This window comes from Anabrus simplex, chromosome 3 (genome assembly GCF_040414725.1).
Source record: "Anabrus simplex isolate iqAnaSimp1 chromosome 3, ASM4041472v1, whole genome shotgun sequence".
Classification (NCBI taxonomy): domain Eukaryota; kingdom Metazoa; phylum Arthropoda; class Insecta; order Orthoptera; family Tettigoniidae; genus Anabrus; species Anabrus simplex.
Genome location: NC_090267.1, coordinates 86,956,780 through 86,983,181, shown reverse-complemented (window position 1 = coordinate 86,983,181; position 26,402 = coordinate 86,956,780). Strand labels below are relative to the sequence as shown.

The following is a 26,402-nucleotide window of genomic DNA, read 5'->3' as shown; positions in this document are numbered from 1 at the left end:
CAGTATGAGTTGCTTTCCTGAAAGGCCAGAACTGCGGATTTTTTGATGGAACACATTTTAACGGAGAAATTCGATATTCCCTGTTTTGACCCCTTAAATATTACCATGACGAATATAAGAACCAAGTGTGATTACTCATCGAGTTCAGGCGCGCCCCGCCAGGCAGCGCTAGAGTTCGGTGGCTCCACAATACCTATCAGCTGTTCTTAGGAATGGTGACACAGGAAACGTATTACTCCGTAACTGATAAGTATATACACTGTCTTTTATAAAAAAAATGAGAGATTACAATTAAAATGCCACGGCAGAGAACAATGGAAAAATATCACACACGGAAATAAGAGCTACGACTTTCATCACATGTTGCGAAAAGCACAAGTTACTCGAGTGTATATATACATATACATAGCATATTAAAAAGCACCCATGAACTATTTAAAGGTAATACTCTACTTACCATCTCAGTTTGTCGGTTACTGGACTTTCGAAAGCTTCCGTGAAGATTTGGCGGATGTTCGAGATTGTAAATCTCGCCGGATTTCTTTCACTCTGAAGAAAAATCTGCATTTCAGATAATGATAAACAAGTCTGGGGATTATATCCATAATATGTTGAAGACAACAGCCAGCACCTGAAGGATCAACTGAAATTTTGTCTATAGAATCGATACAATCAAAAAATATTTCGCTCCACATCGATTTTGAGTTCAGTTTTTCACTAATTACTTTCTCGGCCTGGAAAAGAATGTCACATATACTTCTGGAAGGGCGTGTTAAAAACACTTCATTATTGCTTGAACCGTAGTCTTTTATTTCGGAGAGAACTGAAAATGTACTATGATTATTATCACGTAGAGAATGGGCACAGGACGAACACTTAATAAATTTAGAAGAGTGCTTAACAACGTACCCAGCCAAATGGTACACTAAACACTTCTCAATCGAAGAGTTTCGAACTGCGCTATCAAATTCAGGTACATAGCTTTCCCAGTCTTCGATATTTACTGCATCTTGAACCACGATTTTTTGCTTAATGGAAGTTTCCACTGATTGTTTCACTGTCTCATTATGCATTTCCACATTCCGGGCTAACATACGCATCTGATTAACATACGAGGTCAAGATCGGCTCCCGTTTAGGTTCGCAATTTCCTCCTACATTTAAAGCCTGCTTTATAGGGACATAGACACATTGAAGTAGATGCAAATGAAGGAAATCTATTGTCGATGGATGATCATCTGAACTGAAAGAACGCATAATTCCGAAGTGCCGTTCCAAGGGATCCTGGGTGAGCTTTCCTGTTAACACATACTTATAACCTCTTTCCCAAAGCCATTCAGACATTTCCAAAGTACTCTGTAGGGTTACCATAAGTGATTCCAAGGTTCTGTTGGAGGCAAAGGTGTTATTAGTAGATCTCACAGTTTGAAGAAAATTAACAAGAACTGTATGAGAAGGTGAACCTCTACGAAGAGCCTGAGAAGGGATGAATGCATTTAGTGCATCAGCAACAATATTTATATCGCTGGTAAATGTTTCAGTGTCCTCACTACCTTGTAATCCTGCCAGTCCCATTTCGCGATAAAATTTCATACCTTTGGCAACACTATCACTAAAAAGTTGGAAGGCAAGCCTAGCATTCATTCTCTGGAACGATGATGGGTCTAAATGAGCAACTGTCAGCTTGGGGCAGGCTCTAAGTCCAGCATATCCTGATAGATCTTCTTTGAACAGTTCCCTATAGAAATTGAAATTAATGATTTTGTCGTTATAGTGAAGTTCTACTTTATCATGAAAGTGGTTTCTTATGCATTTCAATACATGCACGAAGTCGGAGAAAGCCCAGATCTTTCTCTTAACATCTGCAGGATTAATGATGTGAGGTTGTAGAGAACTTGTCTTGCCACTGATTCCTAACGATTTCCAGGCCTTTTTATTTGTCTGACTACCATCACAAGTAAATCCAACCACCCTCGCCCCAGCCTCTTCTAACTGCAAAATCACCTGTATTAGAATTTTTGCGAGAATGTCTCCTGGAGTAGCATTTCTGCATGCATAAACAGCAACTGGTTGCACCCAGTTATGCATAAAAGGTACGAACATGAACACTAGAGCGTGATTTGCAAGCAAGTTTTTCTGGAGGTCTGGCGTGTGTTCACCTAAATCAACTAATCCATCTACTTTATGGGAAAAACTATTGAACTGGATTTCTTCTCTTAGCTTAACTTCATCAAAAATAACAACACCATAACGTGAATTATCATTTTCATCCTTAAGAAAATCTGAAATAGCATTTATGCTATGCGAATTAACTCCATAAGGGCACTTAAGCCCTTTACAAAGTTTTCTCAAGTGACTTTCTGAGGGCAGAGGCAAGAGGTCATGTCGCCGACAATGACGGAATCCTTTCGGTGATTTTATTCTCAACAATAAACTCTCTAAAATGAATTCATTGCTGTACCTCATTCCATTAGAAGATTTCACCTGGCATTTCTTAAGCATGGTATCGATTATCATCTTTTCCTTCTTGCTAAGGTGTTCGTTACCTCTATAATTAAATTCCTGTGTATTTCTAACCTGCTTCTCCAGTAAATTAATTCTCGATTTTGCTGAGTTTAGACTGGACCTAGCTCGAATTAAATTTCGATTAGCATTTTTTAGGCGCCTTTTGAGCGATAATATTGTCTTTTCGGCATCAGAAAGCACACTAGCATAACCCAAATTTTTATCAACATTAGACTGACCTTTTAATTCTCCATTTGCTGCTACACTCGCGTCTTCAATCTTCTTTCTTCTCCTAGTGGTGTCTAGATTCTTTTTCCTGTTGGGAGTTTCACGGGACTTAATCTCACTTGAAAGGTATTTCGGTAAATTAGGGAAAATGTGAGGCACTGCTCCTGGACGTAATTTCCATCTATCACGAGGCATAACCACTTTTTCACCATTCACTATAAAGTTATCTGATTTTACTATCAAATCATCAGAGAAATGAACTTGACAAATTCTACTTCTACGCGTTAACACAGTATCCTTTCGTGGAATAGCTCTGGCCCATTTTTCAAATTTATTTATATCCTTCGGTGGTGAAAAGAATTTTATACCATTAACTATTCTACCATAGCCTGACTTACAGCCAGGCACAAAACAGTACGGCATGTTGAACTATTAATTTAATCAGACCACTAACACACGTGCTTTAAGTGCACAACACACAATGAACTTAGTTTAGGAACTGAAAGCAAAGGAAATTCAACTTGTTGACTTGAAATATCTCGCACATCAACATCTCCCGCACTTTCCAACACATGGTTTGCCGGTCTACTGAAGCACGTGTTGGATTCCGACGTTTGCAGTGCTCCCAGTGGCGGGTCCACAAACTACCACGCTATAACAGTTGAGTAATCACACTTGGTTCTTCTATTCGTCATGATATTACTACAACACCGTGCAATAGCCCAGTTGACAACCCAGCTATCCATGAATTTAAATAGGCTATGAAGTTTAGATAAATTCTTATAAGCCTTTTCCCCAATCAATCAATCAATCAATCAATCAATCAATCAATCAATCAATCAATCAATCAATCAATCAATCAATCAATCAATCAATCAATCAATCAATCAATCAATCAATCAATCAATCAATCAATCAATCAATCAATCAATCAATCAATCAATCAATCAATCAATCAATCAATCAATCAATCAATCAATCAATCAATCAATCAATCAATCAATCAATCAATCAATCAATCAATCAATCAATCAATCAATCAATCAATCAATCAATCAATCAATCAATCAATCAATCAATCAATCAATCAATCAATCAATCAATCAATCAATCAATCAATCAATCAATCAATCAATCAATCAATCAATCAATCAATCAATCAATCAATCAATTTTGCAGTCTTAGGTGACTTGATATTGTCATCATTAACCACGAAGTTTTTAGTTTTAAGTCGACACTGATCCACAGGAGCGAGGAATCATTTATTTTTAAATTTTGACATACATCAAATGTGGTTTAAACCGCAACCATCGCGGTGAGAATCCTGCGATTATCTCGTTCGGCAAGTTATTTGACGAAATCCTGCAAACGAAACTGAAGAGATGAGCGTTATTTCTTTTAAATGTTACGTATTTAACATTCCTTCAACTGATGAAGATTTTAAGAGTCTCCAGACTGTCAGAATTTGAGCTGTAAGGGTGTTCGCTAATATTTAATTAATCTTTGTACAATAGTTAAGATGTTACACTGAAATAGATTTTTAGCCGAGGAGGAGGGGAAGGAAATAGCCGTGGTTTAAAAAAGTTATACCCCTAGTATTTGCCTGGTATGAAAATTGGAAATGAAAACAATATTAGTAAGCTTACAGCTAACTAGCTCTGTATTTTATTAGATCTATTTTCATTTAAGCGCTCTAAAATACGAATCAACTGCGCTACCCAATTGTGTACGGTTAGAATATGAACGTTCAGTGATTATCACAAAAGCTCGGATAACAGGGCCCAATGTTTTGTTACTCCCACCTATTACCAAGATCGCATTCCCCGCATATAGGGCAGTATATTAAATGCTCTGCCCTCGTATCCGTTAATGAGGCGAGGAAAACAGCCAGCAAGCACATGATGCACTCATTCAACAACTCTGGCAGCTGAAACCAGAACATGGTAAATGCATCAGAGAGGAAATAATTTGATAAATAATATGGAAGCTTTCGTTTTCTCCCGTGAGAAAATTATAGGCTATATGATTGGATTAATATCAAATGATTTATACGGTTTTTATTTAAATAGTTAGATCTTATTTTACACTTCGACATGTTTTATATCATTTTCTCGAGAACTTTTGGTTCCGTTGCTTCCATACCTAAATCACTTTTCACACTTTCTTACTCCCCAACCTTAGTCGTTAATACTAAACAGCAGGGATTTACAATAAGTTGAGATTATTTAGGGGACGATTAAAGAAATTCCCATTAGTGCAATATTTTTCGGCAAAATATTTGTCTTTGGCATTCGAACAGAGCTTTCGAATCTTTTTTCCGTTGAGACACATTACAGAATTCTAAAATTCTCTGCGGCGTCTTACTCCTCAAATGGAAGTATCCCACACATTATACACTTTTCATAAGATGTAAAAAACAGTATTGTTTACATTTTATGAGGGTAAAGAAACATCTATATATAAATATAAAATAAAAGTTTTGTCTGTACATTGATCAGAATTAAAAACGAATGGTATTTGTGTATCGGCCGTGTCCAGAATAACAAGGAAATGCACTTTTTCATCTTCCGTCATCTCTGTCTGTATGTTTGAACGGGCATCGTGACTAAATGGCTGAAGAGAAAACGAAAATGAAAATCGGTATTTAAAGTCGAGGAATGAGGCTATAAATAATGATATTCGTGCCGAGTGAAATGGTAGTTTAGGGGAAGGCCTGAAATATAATTCTCAAATATTTATATTATTACTGGTCCTATCGATACATAACTAAAGGTATTTAGAATTTTTACCGTACCGGTTATGTTACCAGAGACATTCATGAATTTGGAGTTTCGTTGCTAAGTGCAAATCAACGCCGAACCACGAGAAAATGGGTGCACGGTGTTTAATGAAAATCGCTATGTGAAGTCTGGGAATAAGGTACTACAGTCTAGGCTATAAATAACTTTATTCACGCTGGTATGAAATGCTACTTTAGGGGTGACCAACCGTCCGGCATTTGCCAGACATGTCCTCGTTTTTTCGTGCTTGTCCTCTGTCCGGCAGGTATTTATTATTTGCTATTAAATGTCCGGCTTTTTGTATATTGTATTCTTAGTCGTTCAGTTTTCTATTGTTTTCTCTGCAAAACTATTTTGTTGCACTTCCTCTATCTCAGTCCATATTCTGGATACCCCTCAGACTACGTCATTTACTTACTTAATAATAGAACTGTCTGAAAGGCCTGTCACCAATGTGGTGACACCGCCCGATGTGATCTGAACGTGCTCGGCCGAGCCAGGGAATTCTCGGCGGGGATTCACCAATCAAGTAATGCTGGCTGCGGTATTACGTAGTTTTGTTTTTGTGCTATTTGGATTCGGACCTTCTGAGTGAGTGGAGGGTTTGTGATTTTATTATGAAATTTGAATAATATCAGTATGTCATCACTCAAAAGTGGCGAGGCACAAAACAGGGAATGTAAGTTCGCGGAGAAACTGAAACAGTGGGGTGCAGTCGATAAGTATCATCATAAAATAGCTACAACTTCAGCATCTTCATCAACATAACAGTTACGAGGTATGTGATACTAAATTTTGTATGCAAATATTAAAATTCCCTTTGTCCTCCATTTTAGAACATTTTTATGAAAAGTCCTCCTTTTATTAAGAGCCTGTCCGCCTCCATTTGAAAATTTAGAGTTGGTCACCCTACTAGAGGAAGGTTCCTATCGAAAAATATTACATAACGAAAGTTATAGAAAATACAATTTCCAGTAATTTATGCCTTATGCAATTTTACCGTACCGACTGTGATAATAGAATTAATTAATTTAGATTTTTGTTGCTTAGTCCATATCAACGCCGAGCATTGCTAACATGGAAATATAATCATGTTAACTGGCGATGGTTTTTGCCATTTATTAAGTTGTAGAACCGCGTGGTTATCGGTCCGTATCGACAAGGAAAATTGTGAAGATACGAAATGAGTAAAAATCGTAAAGGTCCGATCGCATGAGGAATAAGACAAAAGGGAGTCACGAAAGAAGGAAGGACTGCCTTTACATTAGATATTCTACTGTCTCAGAGTCGGAAGAAAACGGAATGTAAAGGCCTACAACATCAAAAGCTCATAAAACTGATCAACAATAACATTACATTGACCATTATTGTGATGCGATTTTTATCTTTTGCTGCCACTCATCTCCGATAGATGGGAATACCGCTGCGTCACCTGTAAACCAGCATGTCTACATATTGGCGGAAAGTAGCTGGGGAGTCAGATAACACTGCACATTCTATATGATCATCCCGTCAACGACAGGTACTGCAGCTCTTCTTCTTCTTCTTCTTTTCCTATCGCTTTGTCCCGTGGGGTTGCGGGTGCTAACATGTGGATTTGGCCCTGTTTTATGGCAGGATGCCCTTCCTGACGCCAACCCTATATGGGGGAATTTTTTTCGTGTGGCTATTTCTAGCCGGGTGCAACTATTGTAAGGCAGACCCTCCGACGACAGTGGGTGGCATCTGCCATGTGTAGGTAACTGCGTGTTATTGTGGTGGAGGATAGTGTTAAGTGTGGTGTGTGAGTTGCAGGGATGTTGGGGACAGCACAACACCCAGCCCCCGTGCCATTGAAATTAACCAATGAAGATTAAAATTCCCGACCCGGCCGGGAATCGAACCCGGGGCCCTGAGAACAGAAGGCCAGTACGCTGACCATTCAGCTAGCGAGTCGGATTTATGGAGGGATGTAATCACTATTGCGTGTTTCTGTGATGGTTGGTGGTGTGGTATGTTGTCTGAATATGAAGAGGAGAGTGTTGGGACGGACACATTTACCCAGTCCCCGAGCCAGAAGGATTAACCAGAAGCGATTAAAATCCCCGACCCGGCCGGAAATCGATCCCGGGACCCTCTGAACCGAAGGTCAGTACGCTGAACATTCAGCCAACGAGTCGGACGGGGACTACAGCTAGTATTTACATACAATTGGAAGAAGAGAAAAACACACATGAATTTTCGTTTCCTGGTTCACATGTGCTTGGCGAATCCTACATATTTCTCTAATGTTTGGACGGATATGGGATAAATTCACTCGCATATCTTCAACCAGCCATATTTGGGTGTTTTAATATTGGCCATCACAGAAAATCTTACTTCGCAAGAAAACCGCAACAAAACCACAAAAGCCAGATGAGAAACACTTCCAAGTCCACATTTGCTCACTGTGTATGGATCAGGCTTTGTTGTAGGGGTTCCGACGTTCCAATCTAACATGATCTTGCCGCCTTAGGTTAATGTAAAATATTGAGAAAGTTGGTGAAGCAACTCCTGGTTCTTTATGTCTTGAGAAATGATATTTTCAATGTTTGGCTATTGTCTTTATCCTAGGATTCCTGGTTGAGTGTGTCGTCAATGTTGTTGGAAAATCATTTGGGTCCAAATGTATGCTCCTGACCGTATCAATTTGAATCGAGGTTTAAGGTTCATTAATAAGTCCCTCATTCGTTGCTCTCAGTATGTCGAGTGGATTGGCGACATGTTTGGGTGATTTCACGCAATTTTCTTGATAATGCAAATATGTTTTATGAAATAAAGCCAATAGTTCTACCTCATAAACGTTTTAAGGTATACCTAATACTTACTAAGTGTTTTTCGCTTCATTTCTTTAAAAAAACCTACAGCATTTTAGCATACAAATATAAAATAAGCGAAAAAATAAAGTAATAAGTACACAAATAAAAGGTCAAATAAATAAGCAAATAAATAAATAAATAAAAATAAATATGTGCTCCGTTGTTCTCGTGTATTTACTACGTGAATATCGCTGATACTTAGTGCTGTTGTGTTTGCATTAATATGAAATATTTTGACTAGGAATGTTCAAGGTGTCTGCCTCTTAGGTGTAGTGGTTAGCGTGAATAGCTACCACCCCCGTAGATTCGGGTTCGATTCCCGGCTCTGCCACGAAATTTGAAAAGTGGTACGAGGGTTGGAACTGGGTCTACTCAGCCTCGGGAGGTCAACTGAGTAGAGGGGAGTTCGATTCACGCCTCAGCAATCCCCGAAGTGGTTTCCAGTGGTTTCCCACTTCTCCTCAAAGCAAACGCCGGGATGGTACCTAACTTCTTGTCATGGCCGCTTCCTTCCCCCTTCCTTGCCTATCCTTTCTAATCTTCTCATGTCCTGTTCAGTATAGCAGGTGAGACCGTCTGGGTGAGGTACTGGTCTTCCTCCCCAGCTGTATTCCCCGACCTAAAGTCCCAAGCTCCAGGACACTGCCCTTGAGGTGGTAGAGGTGGGATCCCTCGCTGAGCCCGAGGGAAAAACGAACCCTGCACGGTAAAAAGACTAAGAAAGAAAGAAAGAAAGAGAGAAAGAAAGAAAGAAAGAAAGAAAGAAAGAAAGAAAGAAAGAAAGAATGTTCAAGGTTGGATCCATAGAAACATCGCGAGGTGTGCTGTAATGTACATGTCTGACATTTATTTGAAGGAGAGTGTTGACCTCTGCGCTACAGTTCAGTACAAGACATGCCAATTTGTTCTGGTGTCTGAATTTCGATTGTATGAGTGGAATCGAACAGTTTTGAATTTATAGTTGCTTTTAGTCATCTATTCCTTCTAACAGTTCAAATAACATGTGGTAAAGCGTCCTGAACATATGCGAGATTAACGAAATCCGGCCAAGTGAACACATCTTGTGGCTTCAAGTTAACTAGCAACATCCCACTAAACAAATCAATTATGTTAGTGAATATGCATGTTTTGTCTGACTCTTTGGGTGAATGGTCAGCATTGAGGCCTTCGGTCCAGAGGGTCCCGGGCTCGATTCCCGGACGGGTGTTTTTATAATCACGTCTGGTTAATTCTTCTGGCTCAGGGACTGAGTGTTTGTGTTTGTCCCAATACTCTCCTCCTTATGTTCTGACAACACACTACACCACCAACCACCACAGAAACATGCAATAGTGATTACCTCCCTTTCTATGGGCTAGGCTTCAGGAAGGGCATCCGGCCGTAAAACAGGGTCAAATACACATGTGTGACACAGTGCGCACCCACGACCCCACATATGTGGGAAGAGCAGTAGAAGAAGAAGAAGAAGTAAATATGAATTATTTTGATTCACCCTCGTCATATTAAATATGAAAATAATTTATCTCTTACTCCATTTAAACTGGCAGTTATTATTCTGAGTCTCATCTAGGAATGTAACAGAAATTATTTACTGTGGTTATTGTTGCCAATGAACTTGGACCAGGTTCTGCTACTGTGCAAAGTTTTATTTTTTAACTTGAATATAATAATTCTCAATGTCAAGCAATCTCATGAAATCGAAACAGGCGATTTACCCTCAGGGATATTCTTAATGATGAAACTATCCAATAAACATAGATATTCAACATGACGAGGTAAGGAAAACTTGCTGATTTAGCTTGGGCAACTTCTTGCTTTGTTTGGCCAAGTTACCTTGCTACGGTAGTGGAGTTGGCTGTACAGCCACCGTCAAAATGCCGATGGTCGGACCGCGCGAAATAATCTGACTCCCTAATAAGGGGGCCAACGGCTTCGGGCGGATGAGCCTCTTTAGGAGGGTGATGGCACCTCAGAGGAGAAAATGCCTCCGAAATCCATGAGGTAAGGTCTGTACTCTAGGCTACGGGCGGCTACAAATATCGTCTATAACCAATGTTAAGGGTGGGTGAATTTGATAATCAAGCTTTTACGTCAAGCCGGTTGAAGTTTCTCTCATTGCAACACTATGGTACTGGTAGCCAGTGAATCCTCAGTAAGCTACACGCATTATCTTAACAATACGACCAGAGAGCAAGGGCTACCTGTTCAAGAACGGAACAGATTAAAGAAGCAAATTCACACTCAGAATCTTCGATGTGCGAACAATGACAGGTCGCAGTCGGCAGATTACGGACGCTAACAAAGACACCAGGTTCTAAGGCCAGGGATATTACAGCAAAAGCCGTTTTGAAACAACATAACAGGAGTTGACCGAATATCTGATTTTTTCTATTAAACTTGATGTTAGGAATCAGCATACTGCGAATTATTTCATGCTATGCTCCTGAGACGCATGCCAAGTCGAGATTAAAGATTAATTCTAGAGCATGTTTTGAGGCTCTTATTTTAGCTGGTGACCCAAGGAAATTTACCTCTGATAGTGGAGATTTCAATGGACACATCGGACAGGCAAGGGATTGTTTTGATCACATACCTGCAGGCAAAGATACGGAGAAAACATTGATCGTGGCATTCAAGTTGTTTCATGTACTGAAGCCTGTGATTTGGCAATTGAAAGCGTCACATCTAATCACTTGTAATAGCAGTGGAAGAACTTCACAGATCGACTATTGCATGGTTCAGAGACACAACCTGAAAGGCAGATGCAAAGGCCACCCCTTCAGATAACACCAACACACACTATAAATTGTTATTGCTTGATGCTCGTATTAACCTTCTGAGAATGCCCATAAGAGGTCTCACAAACCCTGTACGAATAGAGGTTACACTAGAGATACTCCTCTATGATTTTTGTAATTCAACCACAAACATTTGGAAAGTTTTCAGTAATCATGTGAGAACCTGTGTGTCTGAACGTTAGGGGTCACAGAACCTGATCGAATTTTCATAGACAAACATATTTGGCGGTGGAATAGTATTGTGCAAGAAACAGTTAAAACATATAAACAGGCCTACAAAGCCAGGACAAAATCACAATCCAATCTACTGAAGACTACAAGCGCTATAAAGAATTCGGCAGTGGAAAGAGAAGAAGCCACTTCTAAGTTTAATATTCCAGCCTGAAGGCACCAACAAGATTTACGGGCTTGCCGAGGCTCGCACAAGATCTAGGGTATTTCCTTCACATTAAAGATGAAAATGATCGGTCACCTGTTACAATATCCAAAGTACATGCGTAGCCGCTGGAGAGCTATTTCGAGAAAACTTGGGCTGAGGTGCTTCTTCATCCACCGCTACCTTCAGCCGCTGCCATTCTTGGTCAAGTTCCTGAATTCAAAGTCGACGAAGTATTTGCTATCCATAACATGGACGGAGTCTTGCGTAAAGAATACAAGTTGAAAATAAATAAGTACAAAAGAAAAGTAATGGAGTGCTGTCGTACGAAGTCAGGTGATGCAGGTAATAGTAGATTAGGAAAATAAGTCTTAAAGGAAGTAGATGCATATTGTTACTTGGATAGTAAAATAACTAACGATGGCAGAAGTAAGTAGGGCATAAAATGCAGGCTAGAAAAAGAGAAGGAAAACCTTTCTTTAAGAAAAACAAAAGAAATTTGCTCAGTTCGAACACTGATATAGGAATTAGAAAGGTATTTTTGAAGACTTTCGTCTGGAGCGTGACACTGCATGGAGGTGAAACATGGACGTTAACTAGCTCAGAAAGAAAAAAATAGAAGCTTTTGAAATGCGGTGTTACAGAAGAATGCTGAAGGTGAGGTGGATAGATCGAATCACGAATGAAGTGATACTGAATCGAATTGGTGAAAGGAGATCGTTGTGGCTACAATTTGATGCGAAGAAGGCATAGAATGATAGGATACAAGACACCCGGGACTGGCTCAGTTGGTTTTTGAGGGAAGTGTAGGTGGTATGAACTGTAGGGCAGACCAAGGTACGAATAGGACAAGCAGATAAGAGCAGATATAGGATGCAGCAGTTATGTAGAAATGAAGAGGTTAGCACAGGATAGGGTGACATGGAGGGCCAGTCTATTGACTGAAGACTCAAACAAAAATACAAAATGACAAGCTCAGATCATATGTCATCTCAATAATTAATGTTACTTGGAAAAGATGGGAAAGAATGACTTAAAACGCTCTTTTAACTAGGTAGTGGAAGAGAAGTAAATATTTTCCTTCGATAAAATGTTATTTCACCAAACCAATGTGGACTAGTCAAAACCGGAGAGACAAGTGCCATACATTGGTCGCCAGATGACGGAGGAATATCATGAGGAAGAAAAGACCATCCATATGGCATTCTTAGATCTGGAGAAACCGTATGAGCGAAGCCTATGTTGTCTGAACCAATCTTCTGTACAGTAATGTTACAAGTTCTGTACTCTTCGCTAGTGGATGCTCAGAGCCATTTCCATTCCATGTTGGGGTTTATCAGGGAAATGTAATGCGAACGACAGGAAGCAAGACCAGCAAATGGCAAATAAGTTAATATGGGAAGGGCATCTGATTCAGAAAGTGATGGAACCAACTAGAGGGAATGTGGGGCTGGTAAAACAAGATGAGCTCTATAGAGAAACCGAAGTAATAGATGGTATTAGTGATCACGAAGCTGTTTTGTGGTAGTTAAAAATAAATGTGAAAGAAAGGAAGATATTAAAATTAGAACTATTATGCAGTACCATGTGGCTGATAAAACAGGCATGAGGGAGTTTTTAAAAATAACTACGATCGGTGGAAAACGATAAATAAAAATGTAAACAGACTCTGGGATGGGTTCAAAGCAGTTGTTGAGGAATGTGAAAATAGATTTGTACCTTTAAAGGTGGTAAGGAATGATAAAGATCCACTATATTATAATAGAGAAGTAAAGAGGCTAAGAAGGAAGAGCAGGTTGGAAAGAATAGAGTTAGTAATGGCTGTGGAAGTAAGGAGAAATTGAAGGAACTTACTAGGAAATTGAATCTAGCAAAGAAGTCAGCTTAGGATAACATAGTGGCAAGCATAATTGTCGGCCATACAAATTTTAGTGAAAAATGGAAGAGTATGTATGGGTACTGTATTTTAAGGCAGAAATAGGTTTTAAGAAGAATATTCCAGGAATCATTAGTGAACAAGGGGAGTGTGCATCCGAGAATCTTCAAAAGGCAGAAGTATTCGGTCAGCAGTATTTAAAGATTGTTAGTTACAAGGATAATGCCCAGATAGAGGAGGTGACTAATACTAAAGAAGTATTAAAATTTACCTATGACAGCAATGGCATTTACAGTAAGATACAAAAGTTGAAAACTAGAAAAGCAGCTGGAATTGATAAGGTTTCGGGGGATATACTAAAGACAATGGGTTGGGATGTTGTACCATATCTGATGTACTTATTTGATTATTGTTTGTATGAAGGAGCTGTACCAAATGAATGGGGAGTTGCTATAACAGCCCCTGTGTATAAAGGAAAGGGTGATAGACATAAAAAGCACCCTCTCACCATTACCCTTTGCTCTATGTATGGAGACCGTACATTGTTAGCTGAAGATGTCATGATAGCGAGCACCACTAGGAACAACCTAGAGCCCCTAGTCGAACAATGGAAGGTACAACTCGAAAGGTATGGAATGAGACTCAATATCAGTTAAGTGGAATATTTAGAGTGTAGGGACCAAACCATTGGTTTGCTCATGATCTAAAGGATCGAACTGAACAAAGTGACCAGTTATAGATACCTGAGGTTACGTGTCAATGCTGGCTGTGATACGAGTGTGGAAGTTAAAGCTTGAGCGAATGCTGCCTGAGTGAAATGGCACCAGGTCATTGCGGTACAACGTGCCAAATCTCAAATCTAAGGAGTACTGTACTGTTGGCTACTCTTGGAACAACATGAATAAATGAAGTAAAGAACGAAGAAGTTTCCAAAATATTTGGTGTCGTTCGAATTGATGAGAAGAGAGTCAAGGCTGAGGTAGCGTAGTTTGGTCATGTTCTGCATAGCAATGACAATTCTGTGAACAAAATCGGTGATGAATGTGTTAGTAGCAGGTAGTAGATTGAGAGGACTTGTAAAGATGAGACGACATTAAATACTCAACGACCATATGAGGCCGACAGATGTTACCTCCAGAGATCACTAGGCCGCGCTTGTAATGCCGTCGAGCAGGCCTTGCAACTGAGCGGGACAAATGCCAAGAAGAAGAAAAAGAAGAAGAAGATTAATAATAATAATAATAATAATAATAATAATAATAATAATAATAAGTAGTTCTAGATATCTTCCACAGTTACTGGTTCCCACAGTGTTACAATATGGGATTTTGTTTGAAACAGCAACGGTAAATAAAGTTAAAGAACAACATTTGTATTACGCCATTAGAGACAGAGATTATTTTCTTTTACTGTGGAATCCTTACTTACTCCCAAACTGTATCGTTCCTTGTATTTACTGTACCATCATGATCAGTTTCAAAATAATGCATGTTGAGATATACACTTTTGGAAGCCTACGATGTTAATTCTGTGTGTTATAATTATTAAATTTAAATATTATTTAAATTGTTTGTTCAAAATCTGTCTCCACGTGGAGGCTGCTTAGGACAAAGAATACTATCTCCTATTTTGTTTTTTTATCAATGATATATTAAGTGAACATGGAGGAGATAAGTTGTCGAGTCCAGTTTTAGTAAATCATGAAATACCAGGCCTAACTTATGCGATGTCCTGCTGATGACGTTAACGGCCGGAGGCATGCAAAAGAGTAACAATGCTGTGGCGGAGGTTGCAAAAAAAAAATGGTCATTAAAAATTAACATCTCCAAGAGGAAACTTCTGATTTGTAAAAAGGGTTGTAAACGAGCGAAGAATGAACAATGGACGAAATGTGGATGTCAAGTGGAGGTCATGAATACATTAGAGTACTTGGGAATATACTCGTATATAGCAAATAACGGGGAATGGGTCCATCAGATAAAACAAGCAAAATGGAAAGTTCTTGGATCATTGTCAGTAATTCGAATTCTTGAATGTAAATTCCCAAATATAGATTATAAGATTCAGAAAAATGTCCTTCACGATGTAGTGAAAAATCGAATGTTGTATGGAGCTGAACTATGGGGAGTCCAGAAAGAGTGTGAAATGCTGAATCAGGTAATAAGACAAAGAAAGAATACGCTAAAACAATTTAATAAAAAAAAAGTAAATTATACCTCAGTCTGGCGAATACAAGTGGTGTCTGAGTATCAAAAGAGAACCCCTGAATGCCATCAGCCCCCAGTCGATGAACTCCTTGGATCTGATGTTGAAGGTTTCCATCACCCCTATCGTCTTCTTAGGGACTGTCCCTGATCCCCACTTCTACGTCGTCCAGCTCGTATTTATTCATGTAATACGGCACAGTAGGCAGGCAGATAGACTTTTTTCTCTGTCTACTTCGTCTAGTTGGTCGGAGTGCGTTTCAAATCTTACCGTGATATCTAAAATATATCCCTTTTTCCCCTTTAATGGTGATCATATCTATCCTTTTCGTGCTGCCATTTACTCCGTTGCCATGGACTTCCTCATGCACTTGAAATCCTTTCTCACGGAGCGTCTGTGCTATGGACGACCTGTTGTTGTGATGTCTAGTGTTTCGAAGGAGCGTCATCGAAGGCGCAGTCTCACTGCATCTTCCGCAGCGGTTACCATCAAGGGACCTTCCCGGTACAGCTCTTATAAGTGCAACGTTACATTCCATTTTCAGCGCATCTCTCCACTCCGCGTTAGAAAGGCAATCGTATTTTCTAACCCATCGGTTTGCTGGAGGGAACTCCTTGTACAGACACACTCCCTGACCTTTGCTTCTCAGCTGGCACCATTTCTCAAATTCAGATTCTCATAATTTATTTCTGAGTTTTTTGGTGTCATACTCACTGTGCCTGTTTATCATATCTTCAGTTTTAATATGTTGGTTCCCCTCCCATTTCAGAATGTTGCAGCTGTTTATATGCTGAAGCATGGCTTCTCAGATTGCCCTAAAGAACAGCCATCATTTCGTACCATTTATCTGAGTAAATCATCGAATCCGGAGTGTCAGTACGAAGGGATAAGATCTCCTTTAGTGCACTCTTAACAAGTTTATCGGCATCTTCCAAGAACCGCCGTGGTATTTTTCCTGCAGGAATACACAGGAACTGTTAAGTCAACGTAGGGAAAACTGAACAATTTAAAACTGAAAATTTCTTATCCGAATGAAGCCGGGGGCAGGATGATAACGAGGTGGGTTTCTGCTGAAGGAGTGCTATTGTCTTCTTGGAATCAAAACCATAGTATCTGTATAATTTACCCCTAAGTATTTGAAATACACTTAATCTCCGTACTTTCCTCGACTGTAATGACCTTCGTTTATTGATAATAATATCGTTAGATTTTTCAGGGTTTACTGTTAGACCAAGTTCACGAAACCTTCGTAAGGCTATTTTAGTCAGTTGTACTGTAGAGTCTCGATTTTTCCCTTCAATAACCGTATCATCTACGAAGCTGAATATTGTTAGAGGGCGACACAGTTCGCACCCGCGACCGCACAGGTGTGGGAAAAACGGTCGAAGAAGTTTGCCATGTATCGCATTTTTACTGTATTCTATGGTTTAGCATTTGTTCCTATTATTGCTTAAAACACGAGTTCGTGATGAAAAAAAGGAAAAGAAAATCAGACTTTTAAAATCAGTATCTCTTCTTGCTTATAAATAGTAAATCTGAGTAACATATTTGTAACAGCAATATCGAGGGACACGTTGCAGCATTGAAGTTATTAGGAAGTGATTGAATAACAACAATAATTTGTACTAACCTCTCTGATGTCGATTTTGCCGTCCTGGTTGTCGTCGTAGGCCTCCATGAAGCACTGCTTAAGTTCAACCAACATTGCGTCCGAGACAGCCTGAAACAGAAGACGTTACTGTAGATGACGTATAGAGACAAGTAGGTAAGAACCTCTTAAATACATAAAAGTTTGTTTTTGATTTTTCTGAATCTTTTCGTTTGTGAAGGTAACTTAAGTGCCGAGTTAGGAATAGATCTGCAGAAATTAAGTTTTGTGTTTCCCAACCACGAAATTTGCTTGAAAATTTTCCTTACTGAAGGATGGACGTTAGAATTTTATTTATTGTAAATTTCCAGAACAGAAATATATGCAAACATCTGACAGTAATTTTCCCTGATACTACACATATAATATACCGATCTTTCACCATTGTATTTGGAACTATCTTTCTACGTGATCGTTCAGAGTTTCCTTAAGAATGCTAAACGAAATAAGATTGATCCTTTTAAAGAACAGAAATCGCACATTTAAGGAAGAACCTAAAAGTTTGAAAACTTGGACGAAAAGATAGAACCTAAAATTACTCAGAAGGAACCCTACTGTCATTGATAAACAAAATGGAAATTACATAGCAGGTAATAAAAGGTGTCTACATTAATATTACTTAACGAAAATGTCAGACTGTACTGTATTGTCATTTGACCGGAGGCCCTATACGCAGAGAAATCCCTCGCGTGAATAGTAAAGGCAGACTTAAAAGAAAGAAAGAAACAAAGACAAAAGATTCTTAGTAAAGTACTGGGCTCAGTCAAAAAAACGTGAGTACGGAAGACAACACAACTACGAGCTATATCCCTTCGTGGAATTGTTTATGGACCAGATTCGGAAAAGAAGGATGTCTCCCGCTGCCAAACGGCGCGAATGGGTCCAGAAAGACTGACCAACTGGTTCTTTATTTACTTTCTAGACGAGATGAAGAAGGGGTCTCGATCACTGATGATATAGAAAGGTTTCTGCACGAAAGTATCACCAGAGATCGTTTACAGGCCGACATCGTATGGCAATGTGCCGAAAAAACAAAAAAATCTCTGCTGGAGTTGAACTCACAATCTTGTGACCTAGAGGCCGACACACTAAAACTCCTCTACGGTGGGAACTAGACACAGCAGTCAGTTTCCAATCCTACGAGATCTTGTGACCTAGAGGCCGACACACTAAAACTCCTCTACGGTGGGAACTAGACACAGCAGTCAGTTTCCAATCCTACGAGATCTTGTGACCTAGAGGCCGACACACTAAAACTCCTCTACGGTGGGAACTAGACACAGCAGTCAGTTTCCAATCCTACGAGATCTTGTGACCTAGAGGCCGATACACTAAAACTCCTCTACGGTGGGAACTAGGCACAGCAGTCAGTTTCCAATCCTACGAGATGGTCGGAACCTAGAACCAATGCTCATCCTGGCTGCAGAACTAAATGAACAAGTTGTTATTTACGCATAAGCCACGGAAAGTTATGTTCGGGAATTCCGGAACGAGTAACGTAAACTAATCACTTTAGTGACTTTTGTGTACAACACTTTATTCCATATTACCAGGAATTTACTTAATTTAAATTAGTATAAATAATTTTGACATGTCACCACTCAAAATGTACATGATCGAGGTGGCCGCGGCCAACAAAATTGATACAATAGTACGTGAGCAATCGATATACATGCAGTTCAGAAAATCAATACTCGAGAGAAAATTTGAAGCACTCAGAGAAGCTGTTGGTAAGCGAACCGGAGTTCAACCAATCAGAGAAACTTTTTAACTAAAGAAGTATGAAAAGCAGCTACTGAAGCATAAAGTGTCATTTTCCGTACATGTTTGAGTGTCGAAAAATGTAAGATTTTTCACGGTATTGAATAAAACATATTCATAAACAGTAGTACAGTGGTACAGACTGGATGAATCACAGCCTCAATTACTTCTTTAAGAACTGAGGTTCCGTTTCTCAATTTCTCGAACTCTCGTAATGGAACCAAACCTATGTCTTCTCATAATATTATTACTGGCTTTATGTTCCACTTACTATTTTTACGGCTTTCAGAGAAGCCAAGGTATTGGAATCTTGTGTTGCAGGAGTTCTTTTACGTGCCAGTAAATCTCCCAAAACGAGGCGGGCGTATTTGAGCTTGCTTGGGCTCTACCATCTGAGACACACAGCGCGACAGCCTGTTTTACCTGTCTACCAGTCTTTTTACACACATTTATCATCGAGGATAACAAAACAACAATGCATCTAATCATGTTTACGAGTTGTAATCGAGCTAGCGAAGCAAGATGTTGTATTGAGTGTGAATGCTGTGATAGGAATATGGGAATTGCTGTTCAACAGTATCGGGCAACCATAGGTCGATGGCATGGACTTGTGAAGTGTGAGCGTGCGGCTTGTGCGAAGAGTAACTGACAACAATACGGCTTGCAGGTATCTCTGATGGTGGCAGCAGTGGTGGCAATATTACTTGTATTAGCAGGCGTCGAGATGAATCCTGCTCCAGAACCAGTGGGATCAATTGGTTGGGAGGAGATGGAGAAGGTCGAAAAAATAGTCAGAGAGGCTTGTCAGGCGGAACAACTTAGAAACCTTATCCGGGAACAATGTAACGAAATGAAGGTGATAAAAGAGTGTGCAAAAGAGTAACTGTGAACAGCAGTAGAGAAGGTTGTGCAGAATACTGGTGAATTATAAATACTGAAGGGCAAATAAAAGGGGTTTAGGTAGGGTTGCCATACGTCCTGAAAAAGCGGGATTGTCCTGAATATGAGCATGTGTCCCGACGTCCTGTCTGAATTTTTACAGATCTCTAAATGTCCTGAATTTTAAAAATCAGAGCAAATTATTTAAAATTTTGTTCAAATGTTTTTGAAAGGGAATGGATTTTTTTGGTTGGTCATTTTGAAGCAGAGTCTGACGTCATGGTAACAGGCTTGACCTACGCTAACGCTATCTACTTCCACCCGGGAGCAGCGTGTTGAATAATGATGACAATTATTTTGTATAGTGATAAATGCGTTCAGTTTTTAAAAGCAATGTAAATCCAGTGAGCAATGTTCTGAATTGCTTAAATTGGCTCAGTTCTATTTCTGTTTACCTGGCCATAATTCATGTGTGAAAATATTTTTTCCTTTATGAATTCACAATGGACAGATGACAGGAACAGAGTGGGTGAAAGTAGAATCTGTTAAATCAATATTATTGCTGCAATATAATTTTAAAGAAATATCTTGGGAGGAATTTCACGATTACATTAAAAAAAAATGATGAGTAGCTAAAAAGTGAGTCAAATTCAGAAAATTATGATTGGTTTCAGCATCAGGGCACTTCCGTAAAAGGTAAATAAATGCTTTTTTTAAGTTTTCATTTATTCGTGTTATTGTGAAATGAGTAATTCCACGTTTTTTAAAAATCTATGAAAATAACATTGAATTTTATATAATTTTGGAGTGGTCTGTAAAGTAGGTGTTTTACGTAAATTATGATTTCTTATTAGTTTCCTATTTGATTTTTAATATTAACATCATATAACAAGTGTGTCTTTTGGTAACGGACGGGACATTTCATATGGAATTAACCAAATACACTCGTTGGAACCATAGGCGCCGACTTTAGGTCTTGAGCACGGGGGCAAGGATAAAAATATCAGATATAAGATATTCTTCTTCTTCTTCTTGCGTCCCCGTATCACTATTTGTATGGGGGCAAGTGCTCCCGGGGAGTCGGCACCTATGGTTGGAAATTATTGTCGATGTTGGTGTCCTGAATTTCGTCCTGAACCTTATGGCAACCCTAGGTTTAGGTGAAGGGTTAAGGCATGTAAAGCGGCAAGAAAATATGGTCAATCAGGAGGTCAGGAATATACATATTTTTATCCACGGTGTACCTGATAGTAAAAATGAAAATTTAAGGGTACAGTGAATAAGGTGTTGGACGTTATAAAAATCGTATGAAGGTCAACTGCAGTGAAGTACACAAATATGGCGTACAGAGAGTGGGGAAAGCCAAAGGAAAATGGCCAATTAAAGTCAAGTTATTACTGACTTTGATGGCAAGTAACGTTTAAAGGAACACTAGGAATTTAAAAAGGGGAAATGTGGATCAAAAGGGACATGGACAAAGATAGCATTATGGAGCAGAGAATTCTGCGTTTACATTCAGGAAGAGCAAGGAATTCAGGACTCAATGCGTACATACGAGGACAGCCCTTGATAGTTGGTGATGGTAACTGGCGAGCTTGGATACCAGTGGAGCTAAAGGAAATGGATAAGAAGCAGTAGCAACTGCAAAGTGTGACGCGTACGACGGAATATTCAAGGTTGCTACGAGTACGAATAGTGCTTGTGCAGCAACTTGTGGAACTACAGATGGCGGAGATGTTCAGTGCATTGCAATATCGGCGAAGTGAACAGACAGCTGTACTTACAGATATCGTGGACGTCGGAACAGCTGACTGCCGGTTCGAACCACATCCAGGGTCCAGCAGAGGGACAGAAGACAGGAGGAGAGAAATAGTGGCCAGAGGTAAAAAATTAATTTTAAAGGACTTCTGGTCTAAAAAGGACAATATGGACAAAGACATTATTATTTCACCGGAAGGCAATCTGGAAAAGGGTAAAAATTAACTAGAATGGAGACTAGGATGTGTAAATGCAGGGGGATTTTTGAACAAGACAGGGAATGAAGAGGTGGAACATTTAGTGGCCGAAATTGACATTATTATCATTGATGGGAGCTGGATTGCACCAGGATATGAAGTCCATGCAGACGGCTATAAAATATATAGCAAGATAAGAGATAGGAGAGTGGATGGTGGATTACGAATAGGTATAGAAGAAGTTTTTGGATAAAAATAAAGACGACTCGGAAGGGAGAAATAAGCTTATGTACTGGTTTTGTCTACAGTCCTCATGAGCTCCTCATTTGCAAAAATAGACTTCTTCCATTTGGCAACAGAAATAAACATATTAAGGAATGTGTGTGAAATGTATTCTGCTGATAGGAGACTTCATTGTGAGGACTGCATATTGAAAGCCATTCTATTGTAAAGAAGTGGAGGAAAGAGTAGTTAAAAAGAGAACAAGTCAAGATGAAGGGTAAATAGATATGGCGAAGAATTACTGGAACTATGTGGTACTGTAGAATTGCATACTTTGAGTGGTTGGTGGCCAGGAGATGAAAAGGGTAACTTGACATATATAACAGAAATGGGAGAAAGTGTTATAGACATAGCACTAAGTTGAAGGGAGGCATTACACTCATCAAAAGGATATTAGTTAAAGGATGGACAGAATCTCACCACTTACCACCAATAAATATGAAGGAACATAGTGTGACTTGCTATTAAGGAAATATTAAAAATAGATTGTTGCCCAAATATAGATGAGGAGAAGACCTGGGCAGAGAATTTGAGGATTATTTTAAAGGGGAAGTTTCTGAATTATGAACTTACGACTTATGAACCAAAAAGATGCGACAATACAGTTTATAGGAAATAATATATTGGTAGTAGGACAGAAGGTGCAAGTGCAGGGGGACAGAGTTGCCAAGAAATAGTGGGTGGTACAATAAAGAATGTAGGAAGAGAAGAACGGAAGTAGGAAAGCATTAAAATCGCACAGAAAGACAGGGAACACTGAAACAGTAACTGCATTTTGTAGTAAACAAAAATAGTATAGAGAACTATTGGTAAACTGTTAGAATTTAAAGGCGATTTGCTCAATCCACTGAAGTGCGGATGGAGCAGCAAACAAAAAACATTTATATCCCTTTGGTATAACATATAGGGCCTATACCTTTACGAGAAAAGCCATCCCCAAATAATGATTTTCCTCCTCCAAATTTAACTATTTTCTTTGTATATTTGGGATAGTATTCGGCATGTTTAGGCCTTCTCACGCACGTTTTCTCGTCAGATCCAAATAAATTGTTCTTTGATTTATAACTCCAAAGGATGTTTCTATTATTTCTGCCACGACTGTATGGCCGAAGACACCCAAGAATATAATGGAATTGCTGAAGATTTGAAATAGTGCGATTTGACAACATTTCCAAAAGAAAAACCCCAACATGCTTTCTGAGCCTAAATTCTACATATTCACTTATTTTTAGCACCCATCCAACGCCTTTCCCGAAATATCTGGAGCTGGGACTCCGATACAGCACCGACACGTTCTTTTATAGATGCACTTGGCTCGTATGTAATTGTATCGATGTACTAGCTGTTGCAGTAGCGGCGATTAGGGGCGGGCGAGGGGGGGGGGAGGCGGTCGCCCCTCACGTTTTGGAGAAAATATTACAATTTTATTTCATTTTAGCCAGCTGAAACTGGGAATTATAGGAATTATTCGTACAAGCGCTGTTGTCTTATCTGATCATTCTTTTCTTTAATCATTACCAAAATTATTAGCGGAAATACTCACAAAATGTCCTTCATTCCGGCTAACCGATTTGTATAGCGCCACAGCAAATAGTGGAGACTTTGTCTGTGCTATGAGGAAGGGTACCAGGGCTATATTTTGTTGCTAAGGTCATAGACATTGAGATATGGTTCAGCACCTAGCCACGAGCATTCGTCAGTCTGGCAGTTTCTTTAGTGTCACTTTTTTCGTGTATAGTTCAGTACCAAATGATTTTAATAGTATAATCTCGCCATATTTCTTTTAAATTGTAATACATGTGTAATATTGTTCCTTTGGTGAACGTTTTATTGTATAGTATTGAATCAAAGTCTAAACAAACTATTATTACCGCTTTTAAGTTGGTAAACTGTCAATCTTTACCTCTATGTCGAAATTCGCTGAGAGAACATTAAAAACTTACCATTTTGTGGTCTTTTTAAAAGTTTTAATGTATATATCCCCCTCTCACCGCCACCGCTATATCCCACAAACCCGGGTACTGTTTGTTGTCTGCATATATTTTTGCCCCTGCACTTTTAATTCCCAATCGCCGCTACTTATCACCGAAGGGACGATCATTCAGTGTGTACATAATTACATTTTTGTTGACCCTTCAAGTTGCTTCAAGCCGCGTATACACTTGAGCATTCGCCCCGAATGAGCATGCGTTGCCGATGCGGGAGCGCACAAGCATGCCAATCTGTTGAGCAAATTTCCACTGTGTTCGGACCTCGTGCGGACCGAGAACACTGTCTGTGTTTAGGTGTAGTATAGTATTTTGCCTGACCTGAGGCTACAATGGTGAATCGAAAATTGATCGTCCCCAGTTATTGTTATATGTATTTATTGCATTCCTTGAAAACAAAAAGGAGAAAGCGATGGTGGCAAAGAAAACTGTATGAAGAGAGATGTTTTTAAGGTATTGTAATAGAACTCGTTCTTGGGGTTCTACAGAACGGGATACTTGTGCTAGTACTAAAGGGGGATAAGAGAATTATCCTGGGACAATTCCATTTCAACTTGAAATTATCTTTCACACTCTTCCTTCACTTCACTTGCACGAGCGAGATCGCATATGCATAGGCAGAAGCAGTCGGCCCATACTGTTCGGGCTACCCCACTCATCAACCGTCCACACTGAGCACGAACAGAGCACGTACTCACTTTGAGGTACCGACAACATTCGGATCGGGCTGAGGCATGCAGATCCATTCGGTTCGCCCTGTACTCATCTGAGCAAAACTGGGCAAACGCATGCTCATTCGGGGCGAATGCTCAAGTGTATACGCGGCTTCAGATTATGAGGCATGTAAGTGGACAGCGGCTGTCAGAGGCTCGCCCTGACGTACTCGCTTCCTGGATATCCGTGGCCCTTCGCAGTTACGTCATTTTTGCAGTGTTGCCACTGTTACGTGCTCATGCAGCTGCCAGTCCTCTGTCAGTTCCCGTCGGCATTTCCTGGAAGGAATGAGTGAGTCAGCCTGGGGACTTCCCAGCCGACCTGAGGGCATGTGCCATCCTATCTTTGTATTGTGCGTTCGTCTGGTGTCTGCGTAGATTTTCTGGAAAGCGAAACTTGAACATTTTCATTCCGATCGCTCCCGATCTTCATCAGTAGGATATAAAAGGAGGGCCATCGCCAAGCGGTTGATGCAGTAAAATGTCAGAGTGTTGACAGAATTTAGTCGTTGTGGACTGTTGCAGAGAGTTGTCGTCGTTGACTGTTTACGATCTGCTTTAGGTTGTACCGACACAGATAGGTCTTATGGCGATGATTGGATGGGAAAGAGCTAAGAGTGGGAGGGAATGGACCGTGCTGTTATTTTAGGTACAGCCTGGTGTGTAAATGAGAAACCACGGAAAACCATCTTCAGGGCTACCACCCACTATTTACCGAATGCAAGCTGATGGCTACGTGACCCAAACCGCACAGCTACTTGCTCATTGTCTTTGAGTATACTGGAATAGTGTGTCGGGTAGAAGTATAAGTGTTGTTATTGTTAGTGTCGGTTGTGCTGTATTATTGTCAAGTGGTTTATGTTGGGTAGTTCTGTGTGTGGATCAGTCACTTTGATTGTGAGTTAATTGTGTTGAGTTATCGGACTTGTCTGGAGTTGAGCCAAGAGAAGAGCATTCATCTGTTGTAACAGTCAACAGACGAGTGTTCGAACCTCACAATATGCAGCTACCATGTAAAGTGACGGAAGTGCGTGCCAAGTGAAAGGTGAGAGCTGTCAATCAAGATTACGGAAGGAACAACTCTTCCAGGTAAAGGTTGCCCAGCTGGAGAACTGCTGTAACGACTAGAGCTGTTTTTAAATAGCCACTTATAACAAAACTGTTGTCATTCATCTTAAAGTATAATTGTGTGCGTGCCTATTAATAGGGTCATCCTAAATAAAATTAGATCAATACATCAGACACCGTTTTATTAGTAAAACTAATCTTGATTTTATCTCTTCCTTCTGGTATAAAGTCCAAATATCAGGTTAGTAGTAAAAAATTGGCCTACAGATCACGGTGATACAATCAGTCACTACTGACCTGCATTTAGGGCAGTCGACCAGGTGGCAGATTCCCTATCTGTTGTTTTCCTAGCCTTTTCTTAAATGATTGCAAAGAAATTGGAAATTTATTGAACATCTCCCTTGGTAAGTTATTCCAATCACTAACACCCCTTCCTATAAACGAATATTTGCCCCAATTTGTCCTCTTGAATTCCAACTTTATCTTCATATTGTGATCTTTCCT

General features: G+C 39.7%; 1 protein-coding gene across 1 annotated transcript in view; it reads right to left on the bottom strand.

The window, feature by feature from the left end:
• Positions 1 to 26,402, bottom strand: part of Cbp53E (Calbindin 53E) — a 427,296-nt gene that overhangs the window by 156,303 nt on the left and 244,591 nt on the right. Inside the window, exon 3 of the mRNA XM_067142613.2 lies at positions 17,235 to 17,324. Coding sequence (XP_066998714.1) covers positions 17,235 to 17,324 — 90 coding nt within the window. The remainder of the gene's footprint in view (positions 1 to 17,234; positions 17,325 to 26,402) is intronic.